The 20281-nt window shown below is 45.1% G+C and overlaps 1 protein-coding gene across 4 annotated transcripts in view; it reads left to right on the top strand.

Annotated features, from left to right (window-relative positions):
* The first annotated feature begins 5341 nt into the window (after positions 1–5341).
* Positions 5342–20281, top strand: part of DHDDS (dehydrodolichyl diphosphate synthase subunit) — a 29677-nt gene continuing 14737 nt past the window's right edge. For 3 of the 4 annotated variants that reach the window (XR_013995731.1, XM_081087214.1, XM_081087213.1), the window contains exons 1-6: positions 5342–5458; positions 5940–6057; positions 8978–9094; positions 11776–11918; positions 16702–16818; positions 18466–18567. Coding sequence is in view for 3 of the 4 variants with exons in the window: in XM_081087214.1 (XP_080943340.1) it covers positions 5995–6057; positions 8978–9094; positions 11776–11918; positions 16702–16818; positions 18466–18567 (542 nt within the window). In the remaining variant the exon portion in view is untranslated. Of the gene's footprint in view, positions 5537–5939; positions 6058–8977; positions 9095–11775; positions 11919–16701; positions 16819–18465; positions 18568–20281 lie in introns of all 4 variants that reach the window. The other variant, XM_081087215.1, reaches the window with a different exon arrangement.

The raw sequence follows: 20281 nt of genomic DNA, 5'->3' as shown, positions 1-20281 counted from the left end.
GCCACAGTGGGTGCCGGGGGCTATGTTTTTGTGATCAGAAAGTTTCAAGGAGCAGGCATCAATCGGCAGATCGGAGAAAGTGGGGACAGGGTGGGTGGGGGCAGCAGGCACTGCCATGTATCTCTGGCCAGGTTCCACAGCATCACCCCCTCTTCCCTCTTGGCAGGGGGGAAGGGGTGAAGCAAAGGAACTCCAACCGCATTCAATCCAAACGCCTGTGGATTGAATGTGAGGGCTTTGGGGGAACTCCCTCCCTACATGCTTTTTTGAGTCTCCACCCCCAGAATCTCCAGCTTTTGAAAGTGGCCTGGATAGGGAAGTTGTGTTCCTTTTAAAGAAGGATATGTGATAATAATATTTCCCCTGCCAAAGTGAAAAGATTTACATAAGACCAGAACCCAGACCACAAACGACTGCATTCTGTGGGAGGGACTCTCTCAGGGGTACGGCAGGGTTTTTCCACATCTTATCTCCCGGTAACCCACTCTTGAGAATTGTCCCCAAGCAATGGGTGGTGACGATACGCAAAAGGGATGGTTGGGGAACAGCTGCAGACCTGCAGCTCCTAAGCTCACTCCCACCCCATTTCTGGACCAATACAATTGTATTTATTTGGTCCCTGGATAACTGCACCTTGGTCCCACTTTCTCCAGGATGCAGCTGCACTAGCTGTGTGCGAATGACGTATCTTGTGCATTTAGACTTTTTTTTTTCTTTTCGTAATATAAATATTCTGGGTTTGTATTTTTGTGTATTTTAATCTACAGCCCTCATTCCTGCACTGTGTTCTCAGGTACATGAGCAATCTCAGGGATAAGTGGGCAGGAGCTCCGGGTCTGCACGGCAGGAATACTTTGTTTTATCATCAGGGAGAACACCTATTTGGAGTGTACAGTCTATTGAACTACCTCATTTTTGCCAATTAGAGCTGGCTTTTCTGCCATAATATCCTCTTGAAACCCCTCCACCTTCAATGTTTTGTGGAAGACTAGATTTTAATGGGGTAGCCTCATTACTTGATCTCTTACTAGAAGATTAGAAATTGGTCTGAACAGGAATCAGTGGTTGGTGCAAAGGTTAGGAGAGGCTGGGCCTAGGTGAAAGGCACAGGGGGGAAGCCAAGATTAGATGCAGGTTGTCTATATATGTGTAACCAAGGATTCCTGTCCCCATACCTGTAATCCCAGGTGCTTGGGAGTCAACATAACATACCAGATCCATCCCTAACTGGATTGGGCTAGGCCTACCAGGCACAACAAGGTGTATGTGTGTGTTGATAAAGTAGAGCTTTTAAGAACACTACCTCTCTACCCATCTTGAGCTGCCCAGGGGTGGATATATGAAGCAACGACTAAATTCCTTAACCTTTAAGAACTCTTTGCTTTTTCTCTTTGGCTTCCAGAGAGACCATAAGCAATGGCTTCTTTGTGGTGCTCAGCCAGTGTCCTTCCCTGATGCAGCAACGATTAGTGTCTTAGTAGCTAAAGGATAAAAGCGGGTTTCATTAACATGCTGTGAGATCACTGAAAACCTACCTCACTATGTTGAAACGGGGCAAATGCAATAGGATGCATTGGATGATGTGTGTCTGATCCTGGGTTCTTGTCCCCCAATTGCTGCCCCCTCTAGTTATTGTGTTTGTCTGGGCTTTGTAGGACTTCACAGTAGCTCATTTGGTGATTGCTAGGTGGCCTAGTTTGTGTAAATGTGTTGGTCTTTCTCCATGTTCTTTTGGGGTTTTATTGTTTACAAACTTCTTTTTTGTATTGCGAAAAATAGCCAAAGCATCTTTGACAAAAGGTTCTGCACCAGGCATAAAGGATCTGAAACATAACCTTGGGAACACCTCTTCTTGAAGTGGGGGTCTTGAACCATCCTTTCTTTTGTTTTCTCTTCCCCTATTTCCTATTTTGGACCAGATCTTCTGTTCTTAAAATTTGACTCAGACCCTCTTCCAGCCTCACCCCAGAAAGCCCATTTACCCACATGCGTATACATTTAATGTGTGGGGTGTCACCCCATCTCTTCAATGATTTGTGCAAAAATCCTGAAGAAGAATACTCCATCCTTTCTTCCCAATATCCTGAGTGAAGACCATTCCTTGATAGGGAATTCATGCCAAACATTCAGATCGCTATGTTTTAATTTCTAATCCTAGGGTAGAGAGCAGCAATGAGGGGACCTTTCATTTTAAAAGTGGGGTTGGGACACCAAAAAAGGGACGATGAATGTATATCCACGTCACTCAGGAACTTTTATGCCGGTGTAAAAAAAACTTATGTCAAAGTAGCCACACGATTGTTTAATAGGAGACGGACGAATGTAACTCCATGTTTACTGCTAGAAACCAAAGCTTTGTGTGAAATCTTGAATTTATGGGGTGGGAGGGAGGGAGGGTAGGAAAGCATGTACCTGTCTGTTCTTTCCCTGATTCCTTCTCATTTCTAAACTGCAGGGGACTGAGCCCCGTGGGCTTTGGTGACCTCCATCACTGGGGACTGTTTATTTGATGGTTGATTTTGCTGTGCCGGGTACTTCCACTTGCTGTCATTTTGTAAAACACATGCTTACTTTTTCCCTTCCCCTCTTTTCCCTGGGAAAATAAAATGAGTGAATAAAGACTTATTGCTACTGAAACTGTCATCTCCTTGTTAAGATATTTAAGGTGCTTTTCTCCTCCCATAATTCTCACCTCCTTGGATTGGGACTCAGAAGTCACAGAAGAACCATTAAGTTTTCTGTTCAGTCATTTTGATAGGAATGCATCTTGAAAGTTCAGTCCTCTTAGCACCTCATTACAGTGGATTTTTGTTTCTAGTTAGGCCTCTTGTCCTTTCCTTTGGAAGTGGCCACATTCAAGAGGGGATTAGGAGCCTGGCATGCACAAGAATGGGTTTGTCTATGCCACTGGCTGGGATGAAAGGATGAGGCCATGCCTTGGGGCATGAGACCCTAATAATACCTTGTCCCTTGCTCTTCAAATCCCTTTACAAATCTTAATTAATTAACCCCCTGAAGCACCCCAGGGAGGCAAATAATGTGGAACTGGGGAAATTGAGGCCATAGGAAAACACGTTAACATTGTATTTGAGCCCAAGTTTGCTAGCTCACTAATGAACAATGCTTTTTAAACATCTAGCCTTTCCCCAACGGAAAGAGAATTTAAAAAGAGATATTTTACTTGAGGGCATACCATCTACTACTGAAAGTGCACAGAAACAAGAACAAGGGTAAGAAGTTTTATACATCCACTCCAGGGACCTTGTAGCAACAGTCTTATTTTTTTGTTAACCCTCACTTGATATTTTTGCCATTGATTTCTAGAGAGTGAAAGGGACAGGGAGAGAGAAACCTCAATTGGTTGCCTCCACACCCACTCCTACGGGGGCGGGGGTAAGTGGGGGGGGGGTGGCGAGACTGGGGAACCTGCAACCAATGTACATGCCCTTCACCGGGGAATAGAACCTGCGACCCTTTGGTCTGTGGGCCGATGCTCTAACCACTGAGAAAACCGGCCAGGGCTGTACCAAAAGTCTTAAAACAGGCTGTTGAAACAGCTAGCCAGCCCTGGGCAAACGACGGCCCGGCCCTGGCCCAGTTTGAAATGAATAAAACTAAAAAAAAAAAAAGACCGTACCCTTTTATGTAATGATGTTTACTTTGAATTTATATTAGTTCACACAAACACTCCATCCATCCTTTTGTTCCGGCCCTCCGGTCCAGTTTCCAGTTTAAGAACCTATTGTGGCCCTCGAGTCAAAAAGTTTGGCCACCCCTGAGCCTGAAGCAAAGCAGGAAGGATGGAAAATACAACTATTGCCCTAGCCCGTTTGGCTCAATGGATAGGGCGTTGGCCTGCTGGTCCCCAGTTCCTACCTTGGTTTCAGGCTCCTCCCAGGCCCGACCCTAGTCTGGCCGTGAAGGAGGCAGCCAATCGATGTGTTTTGTTATGGGTTCACTCAGCGAGATAGACCACCGGAGATAGACCACCGACTCAGAATTTAAATTTAAGAGCCTTTATCAAGCTGGCCAGCTGACTACAGTTACAGCACCCTGCCGAAGCAGAGGCTGAACTGCAGCGCTGACCACAGGAGTTACATTTTATTATTAAATTTTGTGGAGGCCCAGAGAAAATGTGTCTTTCAAATTCTGGGCCTCCCAATACGGAGGAAACTCTCTTTGTTTATACTTTTTCCAGTCCTTTGTCTCCCAAATTTGGAATGAGACTTCCGGGCCTTTTAGGCCTGCATGCTGGGAAGGGGCCATGAGACCGTATCTCAAGGCCTGGCCTGATGTCAGTACCTTCCTATCGGCCTTTTAGGAACAGACAGCACAGCATGACCCGTCTGGCCGAAGCGCCAGATATGCAGCCCAGGACAGTTTCATCAATTTTTCCCTCTTCCCACTTTCTTTAAAAATCAATGGAAATATATGGTCGGGTGAGGATTAACAACAACTGAAAATACTACTGTTCACGGGTGGGTTACTCATCTGGAGGACCTGGTAGAAGTAACTCATCAGAAAGAGTGGAAGGCACAGTGAACTGGGGTTACTAGCGCAGTATTTCTTGCCTTGATTCCTTGGTGAGAGAAACTACAAGAAGGTTCTTTGAAAATTGCAAAGGTTTCTTTTGGCTGCTTTTTTCTTTTCTTTACTTTATTTATTTTTTTGGCTGCTTTTTTAATTTTGAGAGAATTGCAGTGCCTCAAATTATGGCAACAGTTTCCCGGAAAGGTTTGGTACAGAGCGAATGCCCTTGATTTTTCTATTAGGGTTAGCCGATGGCCGCTCTGCTGTTTCATAGCAGAGCCCTTAAAGTAGCGCGCTTTCTGGTTTCCAAACTGTTTTCCTTCGTGTAGGTCCTGAGGCTGCACAGCCTGGAAACTGAGTGCCCACCTCAGCACAAACGCACTGGTACAAAGTGCGAGTGTGCGGTTGACGAGGGCTGGGAACTTCCCAAACGATGCAGCCCGCTAAGACCCGGACAAGGGGCCCTAAAGCGCAGTTCTGCGGCCGCCCGAGGTCTCCCGGCGAGCAGGGCGCTGCCTTCCACCACTTCCCAGGCCCCAAGGCCACCGGCAGCTGAGGAACCCGGAATCCTCGCCGGGGAGCGGAGCCCCCTGGCGGCCTCCAATGTAGATCCAACCACCTCTCCGCTCCCCGCGGGGCCTCGACCCCGCCTCCCCCGGCGCGCGGCCTGCAGCCCGGCCGCCCCCCCCACGCGGTCACGTGAGCGCGCATTCCTCTGGGCTCCCGCGGAGCGCGAGCGGCGGCTCCGCCTCCGAGCTTATTGGCGCCGGGCAGGACCACGCCTACCGAGGGGCGTATCCCGTCGATCGGTGATGACGTCATCTTCCAGCGCCACGTCGTGAGGAAGTGCCTGTGGGTCCTCTGGGCAGTTGGAAGGCGCCGGCAGAGCCGAGCAGGTTCTGTGTCCTAGCGGTTCACGAGAGGAGAGGTGACTGGACGGGGAGGCAGCCGCAGGAATGCGAGGGGACAGACTAGCGAGGGGATAAATAATTGGGAGACCCCTGAGGTAGGAGGGAACGGGGATGACAGTCGAAGGGATTCGTACGCGGGAGCGGGAGCGGGAGCGGGAAACGGCCTGGGGGAAGATGGAGAAGGGAGAAGCGGGGAAGGGTCGAGTGGAGGCACTGATGCGGCAGGAAGCAGACTTAGAGGTTCGGGAAAAGCCAGTGCCCTCGCCGAGGAAAGGGGAAGGGAAGAAGGTCCCCCATCCAGGAGAAGCAGGGAAAGACCGCAGCCCCGCAGGTCCCATTCGTTGGCTTCTTTGTCGATTCCGGGCGGAAAGATGGGAGGCTTGGCCAGTCTTTGGACTCTAATGCTGGCTGCTCTCCACTGCCCGCTGGGTCCCTGCACGTCAGCCGTAGCTGTTTGCAAGCCTTGGTGGCTTCTGTTTCTCTTTCTGTTTATCCAAGGTTGCCCAGTTGATATCTTCTTATTCTGGGCTTATCTTCCGCTCGGGCAAGAACTATGTCATGGATCAAAGAAGGAGAGTTGTCGCTGTGGGAGCGGTTCTGTGCCAACATCATAAAGGTGAGCCCACAGCACCAGTTGACCTGGTCAGTTGTGTCATCTTGTATCATAACCTGTTATTCGGATTGAGTAATCCACGATGCTGAGTCGAGTTTAGCAATTCAGGGTAACTTCTAGGTCTGCATTTCTGCCAGATTATTGTCCTAACTCACATTTTCAGGAAATCCACGTCCTAATATCATTGGGCAGCATAGACTATTAGGTTTTCCTTATGGAGAAGTGAAATTTATTTCCCTGAAACTTTTAACTATTATTCCTAATGCTATCCTCTGGATTTAGAGAAAATAACTAATCTTTCTTTGTAATGATTGAGTTTTAGCTTTGGGGACAGACAGAACAACAGAAGGCCTAGTCTATCATTTTAAGAACCATGTGACTTTATGTGGTTTTTTTTTTTGAGGATTAAGTGAAGCATACATAGACAGCATTTAAACTCAATGTCTAGTAGGTGCATGTGTTTTTTCAAACTGTAAGAAAGTTTATTTGGAAAGTCACGGAGGTAGAAGTGAGCAGTAGAAGAAATGGGCTCAGGAAAGAAGTTCTGGAGGCAAAAGTGCGGGTCCTTGGAGCTTAGGAGAGAGAAGGGTAAAGGTACTGCGCCTGTCGGGAGGAAGACTTGGATGGAAAGGTGTGGGCCTGTTCCCGAGAGGGAGAGAGCCTATAGCAGTTCTTAATTACTACTATTACAGGGGCCGACTTTCAGCCATTTGAAGACTGCAATCCCTCTATTTCCTATACTCCCCCTTGCTTTTCTCAACCTTCCCTCCGCTTGTTCTCTTAAGATTCACAACAATGTTATATCCTCTGCATGTGATAGGTTTGAGAGGGAAGCTAGTCAGCTTGGATTTGTTTTTCAGCCACAGACTGTCAAGTCGTGGGTAGCAATGAATTTATGAGTCAGTAAGCTTTATACCCACTCACACACTAGCACACAAATACCAAGGTTACTCAGGCAGGCCAAGATATGGAAATATCTCCTCAGGCAACCACTGCAGTCATGTTTGGGAAGAACAAGAGATGATTGGCATTTCTTTTAAAGGCTGCGTGTGGATCCCAGCCAGTGTGGCTCACTGGTGTGACCCATGAATCAGGGGGTCACAGTTTGATTCTCAGTTGGGGTACATGCCAGGGTTGTGGGCTTGATCCCCAGGAGGGGGCGAACGGAAGGCAGCCGATTGATGATTCCTTCTCATCATTGATATTTCCATCTCTCTCCCTTTCTCTGATATCAATAAAAACATTTTTTTAAAAAAAGTGCTGCAGGGGTGGGAGGAGGGGGTAAGAGATCAACCGAAGGATTTGTATGCATGCATGTAAGCATAACCAATGGACTTAAGACACTGGGGCATAGGGGAGGCCGGGGGAATGTCAAGGCAGGGAGGGGGAGTTGGGGAAAGGAGACATATGTAATACTCTTTGTAATACTTTAAGCAATAAAACAAAATTTAAAATAAAGTCAAGAGTAAAAATAAATAAATAAATAAAATGTTACTGAAAAAATAAAAAAGGGCTGCATGTGGAGACAAAAGTAGAAAATGACAGAGAGGTGTGGGGGAAGCAGTTTGTAAAGAGCCCTTCCCGTGACGGAAATAGGCTACGGAGTGATTTTTGCTGTGGTAGACAACAAAAGGCCGCTGTGAACCAGATACCAAGTTTTCTTCGGCCCCCAAAATGTCATTTGTTTGTTTTGAAGTGACTCCTGACTTTTAATCCTATATAATAAAGAGCTAATATGCTAATTAGACTGAACAGCAGAATGACCGTCCAGACATCCTTCTGGATGACCTTCCAGATGAAGCTGGGGCTGCCAGGGCCGGCCGAGGCTGTGAAGGGCCGGCTGAGGCAGCTGGGGCTGTGAGGGCTGAGCCCCTTGCACGAATTTTTTTTATAAAACTCCTGATATATGGCATCTTTTGTAAAATTAGAAGATCCAACAATATTAGGTCCCATTTCTGTGTGTCAGCAATCAGATAGCGCTCAGGAGTGAATGTCTCTTTTATGTGGAGAATGCCCCCTCCATTCAACCACACTGTCAATGTCCTTTCTGGGCCTTCCAGTTGGAGACTAATGAAATCAAAGTGGTGGTTAAAAACATATGGTTAAAAGACAAAACCTGAGTTTAAATCCCCACCTTGCCTTTTAGCTGTGTGACTTGTGCAAGGTACTTGACCGCTCTGAGCCTCAGTTTTTTCGCCTGTAAAATGAAGCTAATACTCTATTCTTTATAGATTTGTATGATAAAAAGACTAAGGTGAGGTACAGAAAGCCAGAATAGTGCTTGGCATGTAATAAGTGCTTAATAAACACATAAATAAAAATAAGTCACCTTGGTCCAGCTGGCGTGGCTCAGTGATTGAGCATCTACCTGTGAACCAGGAGGTCACGATTCCATTCCCGGTCAGAACATGCCCAGGTTGCGGGCTACTGGGGCAGGCAGGCGGCAGCTGATCAATGATTGTCTCTTCATTGATGTTTCCTTCTCTTTCTCCCTCTCTAAAATTAATAAAAATATATATCTTTTAAAAATAACAAGTAGCCTTGGTCAGTGTGGCACAGTTGGTTGGAACATTGTCCCGTGTGCCGGAAGATTGTGGGTTTGATTCCTGGTCAGGGAACATATCTACTTTGTGGGTTCAATCCCCTGTCTGGGTGCATACGGGAGGCAACTGATTCATGTATTTCTCTTAACATCGATGTTTCTCTCTCTCTTTCTCTTCCATCTCTCTCCCTGACCCCCCTCTTCCCTGTCTAAAATCAATCTTTAAACAAATAAACAAATAATAAGTAAATTGCTTAATACCCAATTCCCTTCCTCAGGGCTTTTGTCATCTAGCTCAAGCCTCTCGGCTCAGGGTGTGATGTCTTCCTTTATCTTTGAAGAGTATGTGATGTGTTCACCATTTGTCTTCTCACTTCACAGGCAGGCCCAATACCCAAACACGTTGCATTTATAATGGATGGGAACCGTCGCTATGCCAAGAAGTGCCAAGTGGAGCATCATGAGGGCCACTCACAGGGCTTCAACAAGCTGGCTGAGGTAGGTATGGGTGGCAGAGCCCAAGGTGAACAGTGCGGAAAATTGGATTATAGCTAGAAAACCTGAGTTTGCTGTGGTGTGAGAGTATTTTTTTTCTTTTTATTTATTGTTTTGTATAGCTGTTTGTTTTATCGCTTGCTTGCTAGCTATTGGTCTTATATCAACATTAATAAAAAACTGAGTCATCCAGACACATCACAAAATATTAGAAATAAGAACAAAATTGCCATCTCTCACCACCTTTAACCCATCAACAGTTTATTTTTTCTGTGCCTGATCCGAGTCCTTGTAACTTGTTCTAACATGACCTAACATTTATAAAATTCCATCTATAGCTTCAATAACCTTGTTTTTACTTGACATTTTGGCAAGTATTTTTCTAGGTTGATATATATATACTTTCTAACTACACTTTTTAATGACTGTAGAGCCTTTTATCATCATAAAGAGCTGACAATTTGTTTAGCTGCTCCACTATTATTGGACATGATAAATAGTACTATTTGAGAATAAATTCTAAGAAGTGACATTTCTGGAGCAATAGTAAAGTGACTGCTCTTCCTAGTTTGCCTGAGTCTGAGGGTTTCCCAGGACACAATTCTTTCAGTGCTTAAACTGGGAAAAGTGCCAAACTGGGACATCACTTTAAGCAAAGGTCATGAATATTTTATGGTTCTTAATATATGCTGCAGATTGGAAAACATTAAGGCTCACAGTGAGATCAGAATATGTTAATTCTTGTGAAACTAACTTTAAGAAGAGTAGAAACATGGCCTCTAGCTTCCTGGCACAAGAACATGGCCTGATGCTAGAGCAGTGGTATTTTTTTGCCTTGAGCAAGTGGCTGTGGGGTTCTCTTTAATATTGTGTGGAGGTCTTTAGATTTGTTGAATCCAGCTTCTCTTTTGTGACTCATTAAGAGATAGTTTTGCCTGGTGCTTAGGAGCTGAAGCTCTGGAGTCACTCAGAACTCATTGGCACTCCTGCTCTGCCACTTCCTGGCTCTCTGACCTGCAGCGAGTTACGTCGTTCCATTTTTCTTACCCTGGTTTCTTGATCTGCAAATTGGGGATAGCAATAACCTCTACCTCAGGAGATTATGTGAGGATTAAACAAGATGGTAAAATGAAAAGATGGCACAGAACGTGGCATAAGGGAGGTGCTCAAAAAATGGAAGCTGTTGCTATTGGCATCTTTTTTGCTTTTTTTTTTTTTTTTTTTTTAAGTGAAAGAGAGTTTATTAGTGAAGCGCTGAGACAGAGTGGCTACTCCACAGGCAAGCGGCCTTTTGACATCTCTTCTGAGTGAGGTCAGTGGTGGATACCAACCAGGTGTACCAGCGAAGACCCTGTAAGGTCTATAGCTTGACCCTCTTCAAGTGTCAGGGTTCTCACTGGTAATCTTCCTCAGGTGATAATGAGTTGGTTTGTGGGTATGTCTGTGAAGGGATTAGTGTTAAGACAGGGAACTTTGAGGTTAAAGGTAGAGGTTTGAAGACATTTAAACAGAACTAGAGAAACAAAGCGGAAGAGGTATCGCTATACATTAGTTTTTGTGTTTTAGAACTTCATATAATGGATTCACTGTGGACTTTTTGACACATTTCTTCAACTCTCTGAGCCTCAGTTTCATCGTCTTTACAGTAGGTATGAAAACAATAATGCCAGTCTCAAGGGGTTGTTTGAAGAATCAGTTGAAAAAAAAAAAAAAAAAAAGAATCAGTTGAAATAGCATATGTGAAATGCAGACTCAAATGGTGCTTTTTTTCTTATAACCTGTTGGCCTCTCTGTCTACCAGAATAATGAAGTTACATTGTGAGTAATAATACCTTGTGTTTTTATACTGTTTATTAGCTACTTTGTGAGGGATGGATTGTAATCTCTTTTTATTTGCATTTTTATTTTTTTAATATATTTTTATTGATTTCAGAGAGGAAGGGAGAGGGAGAGAGAGAAACATCAATGATGGGAAAGAATAATTGGTCAGCCGCCTCTTGCATGCCCTATACTGGGTATCGAGCCTGCAACCTGGGCATGTACCCTGACTGGGAATCAAACTGTGACCTCCTGATTCATAGGTTGACGCTCAATCACTGAGCCACACCAGCTGGGTTCTTTTTTTTTTTTTAACATATACATTTTTATTGAATTCAGAGAGAAAGGGAAAGGGAGAGATAGAAACATCAATGATGAGAATCATTGATTGGCTGCCTCTTGCATGCTCCCTACTGGGGATGGAGCCTGCAACCTGGGCATGTGCCCTCAACTGGAATCAAACTTGGGACCCTTCAGTCCGCAGGCCGATGCTCTATCCACTGAGCCAAACCAGCTAGGGCTAGCCGGGCTCTTTTTACAGACAAGGAGACTTAGGCCCAGGGATGTTAAATGATTCGCCTATAGTCACATAATAAGTGCATGATGGAGCCAAGGACTAGAACCTGGTTTTTTATTCTCTCAGTGGAGAGTTCTTTCCAGTAGACCACAGTCGCATCAGCCTAGTACTCATTAAGTTCACATTTTTCGGTTCTCAAGTGATGGCTTTCTGCATATTTAGATCATTATTCTGACAGAAGCATTGGTGTTATCCTAGCTTGATGCTTTTCTGAGTCGGGGCCGAGGCATCTCTTATTTCCCTTTCTACACTTCCTTACACCCTAGCTCCTTGTCTTCTCCCTTCTCAGACTCTGCACTGGTGTTTGGCCCTGGGCATCCGAGAGGTGACGGTGTACGCGTTCAGCATTGAGAACTTCAAACGTTCCAAAAGTGAAGTGGACGGGCTAATGGAGATGGCCCGGCAGAAGTTTCGCCGTTTGCTGGAAGAGCAGTAAGATGCTGTCAGAGAGGGAGGGTATTCTTTCAGGATCTCCAGCCTAACCCTCAGCACTCTCTCGTGCGCGCGCTCTCTCTCTCTCTTTTTTGTTTTGTTTAAAGTATTACAGATGTCTCCTTTTTCCCGATTGACCCCCAAGGCCCCTGTCACCCCCCAGGACAAGCCCCCACCGCCCCAGTATCTGTGTCCATTGATTATGCTAACATTCCTCAGCTCTCTTATCTGAAGCTTATTTAAGGAACTTTGCACCCTTTCAATGTTAGTCAGATCTCTAGAGTGGCAAATATGACAAGCTAGTTTTTCTTTTCTTTTTTTCAAAGCGAGCATTTACTTGAGGATATAGAGGTATTTAACAGAATGCAAGGACAAGTAAAACCAGCCTTAAGTAAAACTGAAACCAGGATTGATATCCATTAGGTAGCGCCTCTTTATACATTTCCTTCTCTCTACAAACCTGCTTTCCCTGCTTCACAGAATAGCCCAGAATGAACTAGATCCTTTCATGAGCCCACCTTAGATCAAATTTCCACCTCAAGACCAATAAGCTATGGCCAGGGGAGTAGAGTGAGAAAGACATTGAAAAAGTCATTTTCTGCTGTGCAGTCATCTCCAAAAAGTTACTATATTCTCTTGGGAGGCCTGGAATGATCCATAAGAGGTCTTTATGGAGAAGCTTTGCTACCACTGTTAGCTGTCATTAAGTTTAAGCTTAGGGAGCAAAGCCAGAAAGGGACACAGAAGATTGAGAGAGTTTGTTTGCTTTAGAGTATGGAGCCCTTTCCAGCCAGACTGCCCAGAAGTCTTCATTACAATCATTCTCTGCCCAGCTCCTTCCCATACCAGTCCAGGACAGTGAGAGAACGGAGAGCCTAGAGCTCCAGTGGAGCTGGGCCAAGGACACTTCTGTCTTTTCTGTCCCTGTGAGTCGGTGTGCTGGGGAGAGAAGCCAGGCTTCTCTCTGTCCATTTTGGGTTGGTGAGACTCTGGGCCACAGACGTTGCTCCCTGCTTCTCAGCAGAGTCCCTGTGGCTCAGAGTTCACACTCAGGGGCTGGGGATGGAGGCATGGGGGCATATTCCAGGTGTTCAAATTTTTCTGTACTACACACTAATCTTAGCTTTTTAAAGTACTCACTAGAGGCCTGGTGCACAAAATTCGTGTATTGGGTGGGAGGGTCCCTCAGCCCGGTGCACGGTCGGGGCCGGGGAGGGACGCAGGAGGTTGGCCAGCTGGGGAGGGGCCACGGGAGGGCTTCAGGGCATGTCCAGCCTGTCTCACTCAGTCTTGATTGGCTAGACCCCAGCAGCAAGCTAACTTACCAGTCAGAGCCTCTGCCCCCTGGTGGTCAGTGCACATCATAGTGAGTGGTTGAGCTGCCTTAGCATATCATTAGCATATTATGCTTTGATTGGTTGAATGGCCAACCAGACGACCGGACACTTAGCATATTAGGCTTTTATTATATAGGATAGGCCTTGAACCTAACATGTATTCTCATTTAATATTCACATTACCCTGTGAGAAAGATATCACCCCAATTGTAAAGAGGAGGGAAGTAAAGACTGGAGAAGTTTAGGTGTGTATCCTGAGTCACACAGCTATCGGACAGGCAGAGCCAAGACAGGATCTTTCTGACTCCAGCTCTGAGCTGTTGTCTACAACTCTGTAGCCTGAGAGTTAGGAGGCAATCTTACAGTTCCTGAAAGATAAAATGCACGGTGGTAGAGGTGCTGCTGAGATTACTCTAATCAGTCAGTAGTAGAACAAACAGTCTTAGGTTATGAAATCCTGGACAGAGCAAGAAGAAACCCTAGTGGTGGCTTTCCAACAATGTGAGATAGAACCCCAGAGTTCTAGGAGTGGGTGTGCAAAGAACCCAGAGAAAATGGGGTATGGGTGCTGGTTTGGTTCTGTTTATGATTTGATTTGAAGAAAGAGTACTTTGGCTAAAATAGGGGTGGGGAACATCCGGCCTACAGGTTGTATAAGACTCATGAAATCATTTTGGCCTGACCCTGCCTAGGCAACTACAGGTCAGACTCGAAATTCAATAAATCTAGGAGCTTTTTTCCACATAAATTAATATTAAGTGAATTATAGTAAGCAAATCCCATATAATAAAAGATTAATATGCAAATTGACCAAATAGCAGAATGACCAGTTGCTATGATGTGCACTGACCATCAAGAGGCAGACGCTCAACGCAGGAGCTACCCCCTGGTGGTCAGTGCACTCCCCCACTCAGCCACAAGCCAGGCTGATGGCTGGCGAGCGCAGCGGCAGTGACAGCTCCCGCTTCCGCGGCAGCACTAAGGATGTCCGACTGGGGCTTAGGCCCACTCCCCGGGGAAGCGGGCCTAACCCGTCAGTCGGACATCCCCTGAGGGCTCCCAGACTGCTAAAGGGTGCAGGCTGGGCTGAGGCCTGCCCACCCCCACCCCCCCACAATGCACAAATGTTGTGCACCGGGCCTCTAGTGATGTTATAAATGTCTAAATGGCCCTTGGCAGAAAAAAGGTTCCCCACCCCTTGGCTAAAAGAAGGTTGGAACACCACTGACCTAGTTCAGCTTCATCAGTTAGGAAGCTAAACCCTAGTGAAGAGAAGAGAAAGGCTTGCTAAATCCTCACACAAGGACATGCTTAGAGGAAGAGAGAGAGAGAAATAGACAGACAGACATTGATGTGAGAGAGAAACATCCATCGGTTGCCTTCTGTGTGTGCCCCAATCAGGGATTGAACCCACAACCCAGGTCTGTGCCCTGACCTAGAATCGAATCGGCAACCTTTCTGTGCACAGGACGATGCCCAACCAATTGAATCACTTCGGCCAGACTGCAGTAACCTCTACTTTATAGGCCTTGCTCAAGTCATGCACCTCTTAACACAAGCCAATGCTGAGACTATGGCAGGAATGGTTATCCCAGTTTCCAGGGTGAGGGAAACTTGGGCTCAGAGAGGCTAAGTGGTTATGCAAGGTCGCTAATAAGTATTGGCACTAAGACTTAAATCTAGGTATTCTGTATATATATATATATATTTAAATTTCAGCGAGGAAGGGAGAGGGAAAGAGAGATAGAAACATCAATGATGAGAGAGAATCATTGATTGGCTCCCTCCTGCACACCCCCCAACTGGGGATTGAGGCATGTGCCCTTGATCGGAATCGAACCCGGGACCCTTTGGTCCACAGTCTGACACTCTATCCACTGAGCCAAACCAGCTAGGGCTAGGTATTCTTATTTATGTTTTGCTTTGATTGTGCATACATTTGTCTACTGTAGCTCCAGTGGGTTCTCAAAAATAGGTGATTAGATCTTGTTTTACCTTTAAAGAAATGTGGTTGAGGGTTAAAGGATGCATTGGCTGTGGATGTGGCCTTCAGCTCTGGATCAGTGTTCTCCAGGACCTGCCGGAAACCCCCACTCTACAGTATACGTCTTGTTATTAAGTTTCCATTTCCCAAACATTAGTTGTTCAGTTTCTCCATAGCCTTCCCGGTAGGGAAGCTGGTTGGGTGACAGTGAGTTCATGCTCACTGCCTTTTGGGAGTTGCTGTATAGAGGCAGTGTAATGGCAAGATGAGGAGGACAGGCTCTGGAACCAGACTCCCTCGGTTCAAATTCTGGCTTTCCACTCACCAGCTTCTGATTTTGAGCAAATCACCCAACCTCCCTGTGCCTTAGTGTCATCATCTGTAAAAGGGAAATGATAATGATATCTGCCTCCAGGGTTGGTGTAAGGATGGATGGTGCAGATGTCTGAAAAGCGGTTAGACCATTGACTGGCACTTAGTAAACATATAAGTATTTTAGATGTCACGATTATTATATTTTGCCAGAAGATACAAAAGTAACCAATAGTACAGCTCCTGCCCTTGAGGAGTTTATTTAGTTGTCAAAATAGGACAAACAGCCCTAGCTGGTTTGGCTCAGTGGATAGAGCATCGGCCTGCAGACTGAAGAGTCCCGGGTTCGATTCCAGTCAGGGGCACATGCCCAGGTTGCGGGCTCAATCCCCAGGAGGGGGTGTGCAGGAGGCAGCCAATCAATGATTCTCTCTCATCATTGATATTTCAATCTCTCTCTCCCTCTCCTTTCCACTCACTGAAATCAATAAAAATATATTTAAAAAAAAATGGGACAAACATAGCACAGAATATGTCAAATGCAACTTACCAACAAGGACACATTAGGCGATGTCCTGTGTGGTAAAGACTTGGTATTTTGGGCTGGTTGGTGTGGCTCAATGGTTGAGCGTGGATCCATGAATCAGGAGGTCATGGTTAGATTCCCAGTCAGGGCGCATGCCTGGGTTTTGGGTCCAATCCCTAGTAGGGGGCATGCAGAAGGCAGCCAATGGATGATTCTTTCTCATCATTGATGTCTCTCTCTCTATCTCTCTATCTCTTCCCATCTCTGAAATAAATTAAAAAACAAACATTTCTTTTTTTAAAAGGAGTTTGGATTTTCAAATCAAACAGACCTAGGTTTCAGTTTTGACACAACACTGATGTCTGTATGATCTTGGGCAGTCTCTGTCTGACTATCCTATCTGAGCGTCAGTTTCCCTCTGTAGCATGGGGAATGTGGTGAACTCCTTTCAGAGTTCTTGGGCCGGGGGGGCGGGGGGGGGATGCAGTGAAATAATACATGTAGGACAGTGCCTGACACGCAGGAAAGCACTCAAAAACTGCTAATTGAGTGTCATCTAAGCACCCTGCTCTCTCTAGCTTAGCAGGTGCTGTGTCCCAACCCTGCCTCCTTTTCCCCAATCAGGGAGAAATTGCAGAAGCATGGAGTATGTATCCGGGTCCTTGGTGATCTGCATTTGTTGCCCTTGGATCTCCAGGAGCTGATTGCACAAGCTGTGCAGGCCACCAAGAACTACAACCAGTAAGTTTTTGGATTTCCCCTTGGGGGCCTGAATTAGTCTTTGACTCCCTCTACTGCAGCGGTTCTCAACCTGTGGGTCGAGACCCCTTTGGGGGTCGAACGACCTTTTCACAGGGGTCGCCTAAGACCATCAGAAAACACATATATAATTACATATTGTTTTTGTGATTAATCACTATGCTTTAATTATGTTCAATTTGTAACAATGAAATTGGGGTCACCACAACATGAGGAACTGTATTAAAGGGTCGCGGCATTAGGAAGGTTGAGAACCACTGCTCTTTTGGGAGGCATCTTTGGTCAGAGACAATGAGGGGGTGGTTTTGGATACTTAGAGACCTCCTCCATCTGCAAGGCAGACCAGAGACGATTCTGCAGTACTCTGTTGTATGTGTGTATACCAACTCGTACAGTTTACCATCTTCCTCCTTCATTTCATATACCTCTCTCCCCCAGCCCCCTCCAAGGGATGGGGTGGGAAAGCAGCAAGCCTTATCTCTGTCTCTGAAGACAATTCCTTTCAAGAAATTCTTTTTTTGTCCCACTCCTTTAACCACGGATAGGATGACCTTGGGAGGTGGTGCAGATGCAGAGGGGAACAGAGTTTAAAAATCCAAACTTCATTTTGTGTGGCTTTGGAATATAGTGTATGCTTGGCAGTGGATTTGTTTTGCATCACATTTCCTTTCTGATCTCCTTGTTTGTGGTACGTGCCCTTGACAGCTAATATCACAGTGGATTCTCTTCCTCTGAGAGCTGGTTGGTAATAGAAGGGGGAGAGGATTAGAAGGGTAATAAGAGTCATTTTATACTTGTTTTATTACAAAGCTAGTAACATGGTTATTTCAAGAAAACTTGGGGAAAAATTCATAATCTTGGGGGTGAGGAGGAGGTGGTTATAGGGGGAATGAATGGTGATAGAAGGAAACTTGACTTGGGGTGGTAAACACAGTACAGTGTACAAATGATATGATGTGGATGTGTGCACCTAAACCTGTATAATTTTGTTAACCATTGTCACCCCAATAAATTAAATGATAAAAAATTCATAATCTGCCGAAGCCGGTTTGGCTCAGTGGATAGAGTGTCGGCCTGCGGACTGAGGGGTCCCAGGTTCGATTCTGGTCAAGGGCATGTACCTGGGCTGCGGGCACATCCCCAGTGGGAGATGTGCAGGAGGCGGCTGATCGATGTTTCTTTCCCATTGATGTTTCTGACTCTCTATCTCTCTCTCTTCCTCTCTGTAAAAAATCAATAAAATATATTTTAAAAAAAAAATTCATAATCTGCCCTAGCTGGTTTGGCTCAGTGGATAGAACGTCGGTTTGTGGACTGAAGGGTCCTGGGTTCAATTCCAATTAAGGGCACAGGCCCGGATTGCGGGCTTGATCCGCAGTCGGGGGCATGCAGGAGGCAGCTGATCAGTGATTCTCTCTCATCATTATGTTTCTCTCTGTCTTTCCCTTCCTCTCTGAAATCAATAAAATATATATATATTTTTAAAATTCATAATCTGATCTTTCAGAGGTGTCTACAGTTAACATTTGGTGGTGTGTTTTGTTCCAGGGAAAGGATGCTCTGGAATAAGTGGTTCCAATCCTTAGTCTCTGTCCTGTTTTGGTAAATTATTCTGTTCTTCCTTCTCAGGTGTTTCCTGAACGTTTGCTTTGCATACACGTCCCGTCATGAGATCAGCAATGCCGTGAGAGAGATGGCCTGGGGAGTGGAGCAGGGTCTGCTGGATCCCAGGTATCCCTAGTTTAGCATGGTCACTGATAGGGAAACCAGTCATGCACCAAACCATGAAATCCCTCCTAAGTCGGGTACATGGGCCAGAAGTCAAATCAGGCAAGCATGTGGAAAGATCGGGGGGCGAGGAGAGGGAGGTCCCCTTGCTTCAGAATTTCTCTGTGTTCACTGCACACCAGGAAGCTCCAGAAAAATGGTAGAACTCTGTGGTATTCGATAAAAAATGATATCCTCCTGGCTCTTTGGCAGTGTTTTTTCAAAGTTGTTTTTCAGGAATGCAGTTTGTCAGGGAAATAATCTCTTGGGTCTCTCGTGTTACAGTTTTATGCAAGATTCAGATACTTTTGCAAAAAGAAAATTGCCCATCATTAGCAACATAATGGAATCCTAATTATTAGAGCTCGGAGAGACTTTAGAAGCTACCTGGCTACTCAGTTCCTTTCATATTATTAAACTAATAAGAGCAATAGTAAAATAATGGTAACAACAAATAACCCAGTCAATCTGTTATTTGTATTTTATTGAGTCATTAATCTCATATGTGAGAGACTTGAGTCTTTTCTCCGTGTAATAGATGAGAAAATTGAGCTCAGCATTGAAATTATTTCCCCAAGGTCATTCTGCTAATAAATGCCAGAGCCAGGACTCAGATCTAAAGCTGTCTGATTCCAGAGTTCTTGTCCTTTACCTCTGTTATATGGAATCTTGGGACCGAGGAATTTTCTGATTCCCTTCTGAGGTATAATTCAATTTACCTGAGAAACAAAATAAAAAATATAGAAGTTGCTCAGTGGGAATGGATTTAGATAAGAAGGAAAGGAGACTTTTTTGTTGTTTTTTTGTTAATCCTCATTCGAGATATGTTTCCATTGATTTTTAGAGAGAGAGAAAGGTAGAAAGAAAAGCCAAGCAATCAGTATTGCAGAAGCCAAGAAAAGAGGGTCAGGTGTGGGTCAGGAGGGGCCTGGGCACTGGTGGGAAAAACTCAAATACTGTAAGGAAATCAGTTAAGATGTGGTTTGAAAATTAACTACTCAGCCTGGCCGGGTAGTTCAATTGGTGTTGATTACAGCATCATCCCAGTATGCCAAGATTGTAGATTTGATCCCCTGTCAGGGCACAGATAAGGATCAACCAATGATGCATAAATAAGTGAACAACAAATCAATGTTTCTCTCTCTTTCTCTCTCTCCTAAAATCAATCAATAAATTTTTTTTAAAAGAAATTAAAATGAACTGTTGGGGGAAAAATTGAGATAGTGAGTAAGTTGTTAGGGTTGGGACCAGGCAGGAAGATGAGATATGTAAGTAGAAACAAGTTACTGGTAATTTTCTAATTCTTGGCGTGGGGGGGGGGGGGATGATTTCATAATTATTCATTATAATATTGTGTTTTATTTATTTTATTATTTTTTTTTAAATATATTTTATTGATTTTTTACAGAGAGGAAGGGAGAGGGATAGAGAGTTAGAAACATTGATGAGAGAGAATCATCAATCAGCTGCCTCCTGCACATCTCCTACTGGGGATATGCCCGCAACCCAGGTACATGCCCTTGACCGGAATCGAACCTGGGACCTCTCAGTCCGCAGGCCGACGCTCTATCCACTGAGCCAAACCGGTTTCGGCTATAATATTGTGTTTTATAATTGACGTTTCATATAGTCTTTTGTGTGAGTGAAATAATACAGTTGATCTTTCAACAATGTGTTG

The sequence above is a fragment of the Myotis nattereri genome, assembly GCF_964212035.1.
Source record: "Myotis nattereri genome assembly, chromosome: 3".
NCBI classification, from domain to species: domain Eukaryota; kingdom Metazoa; phylum Chordata; class Mammalia; order Chiroptera; family Vespertilionidae; genus Myotis; species Myotis nattereri.
The sequence above is the reverse complement of the archived record's forward strand: the minus strand, read 5'-3'. Positions and strand labels throughout refer to the sequence as shown.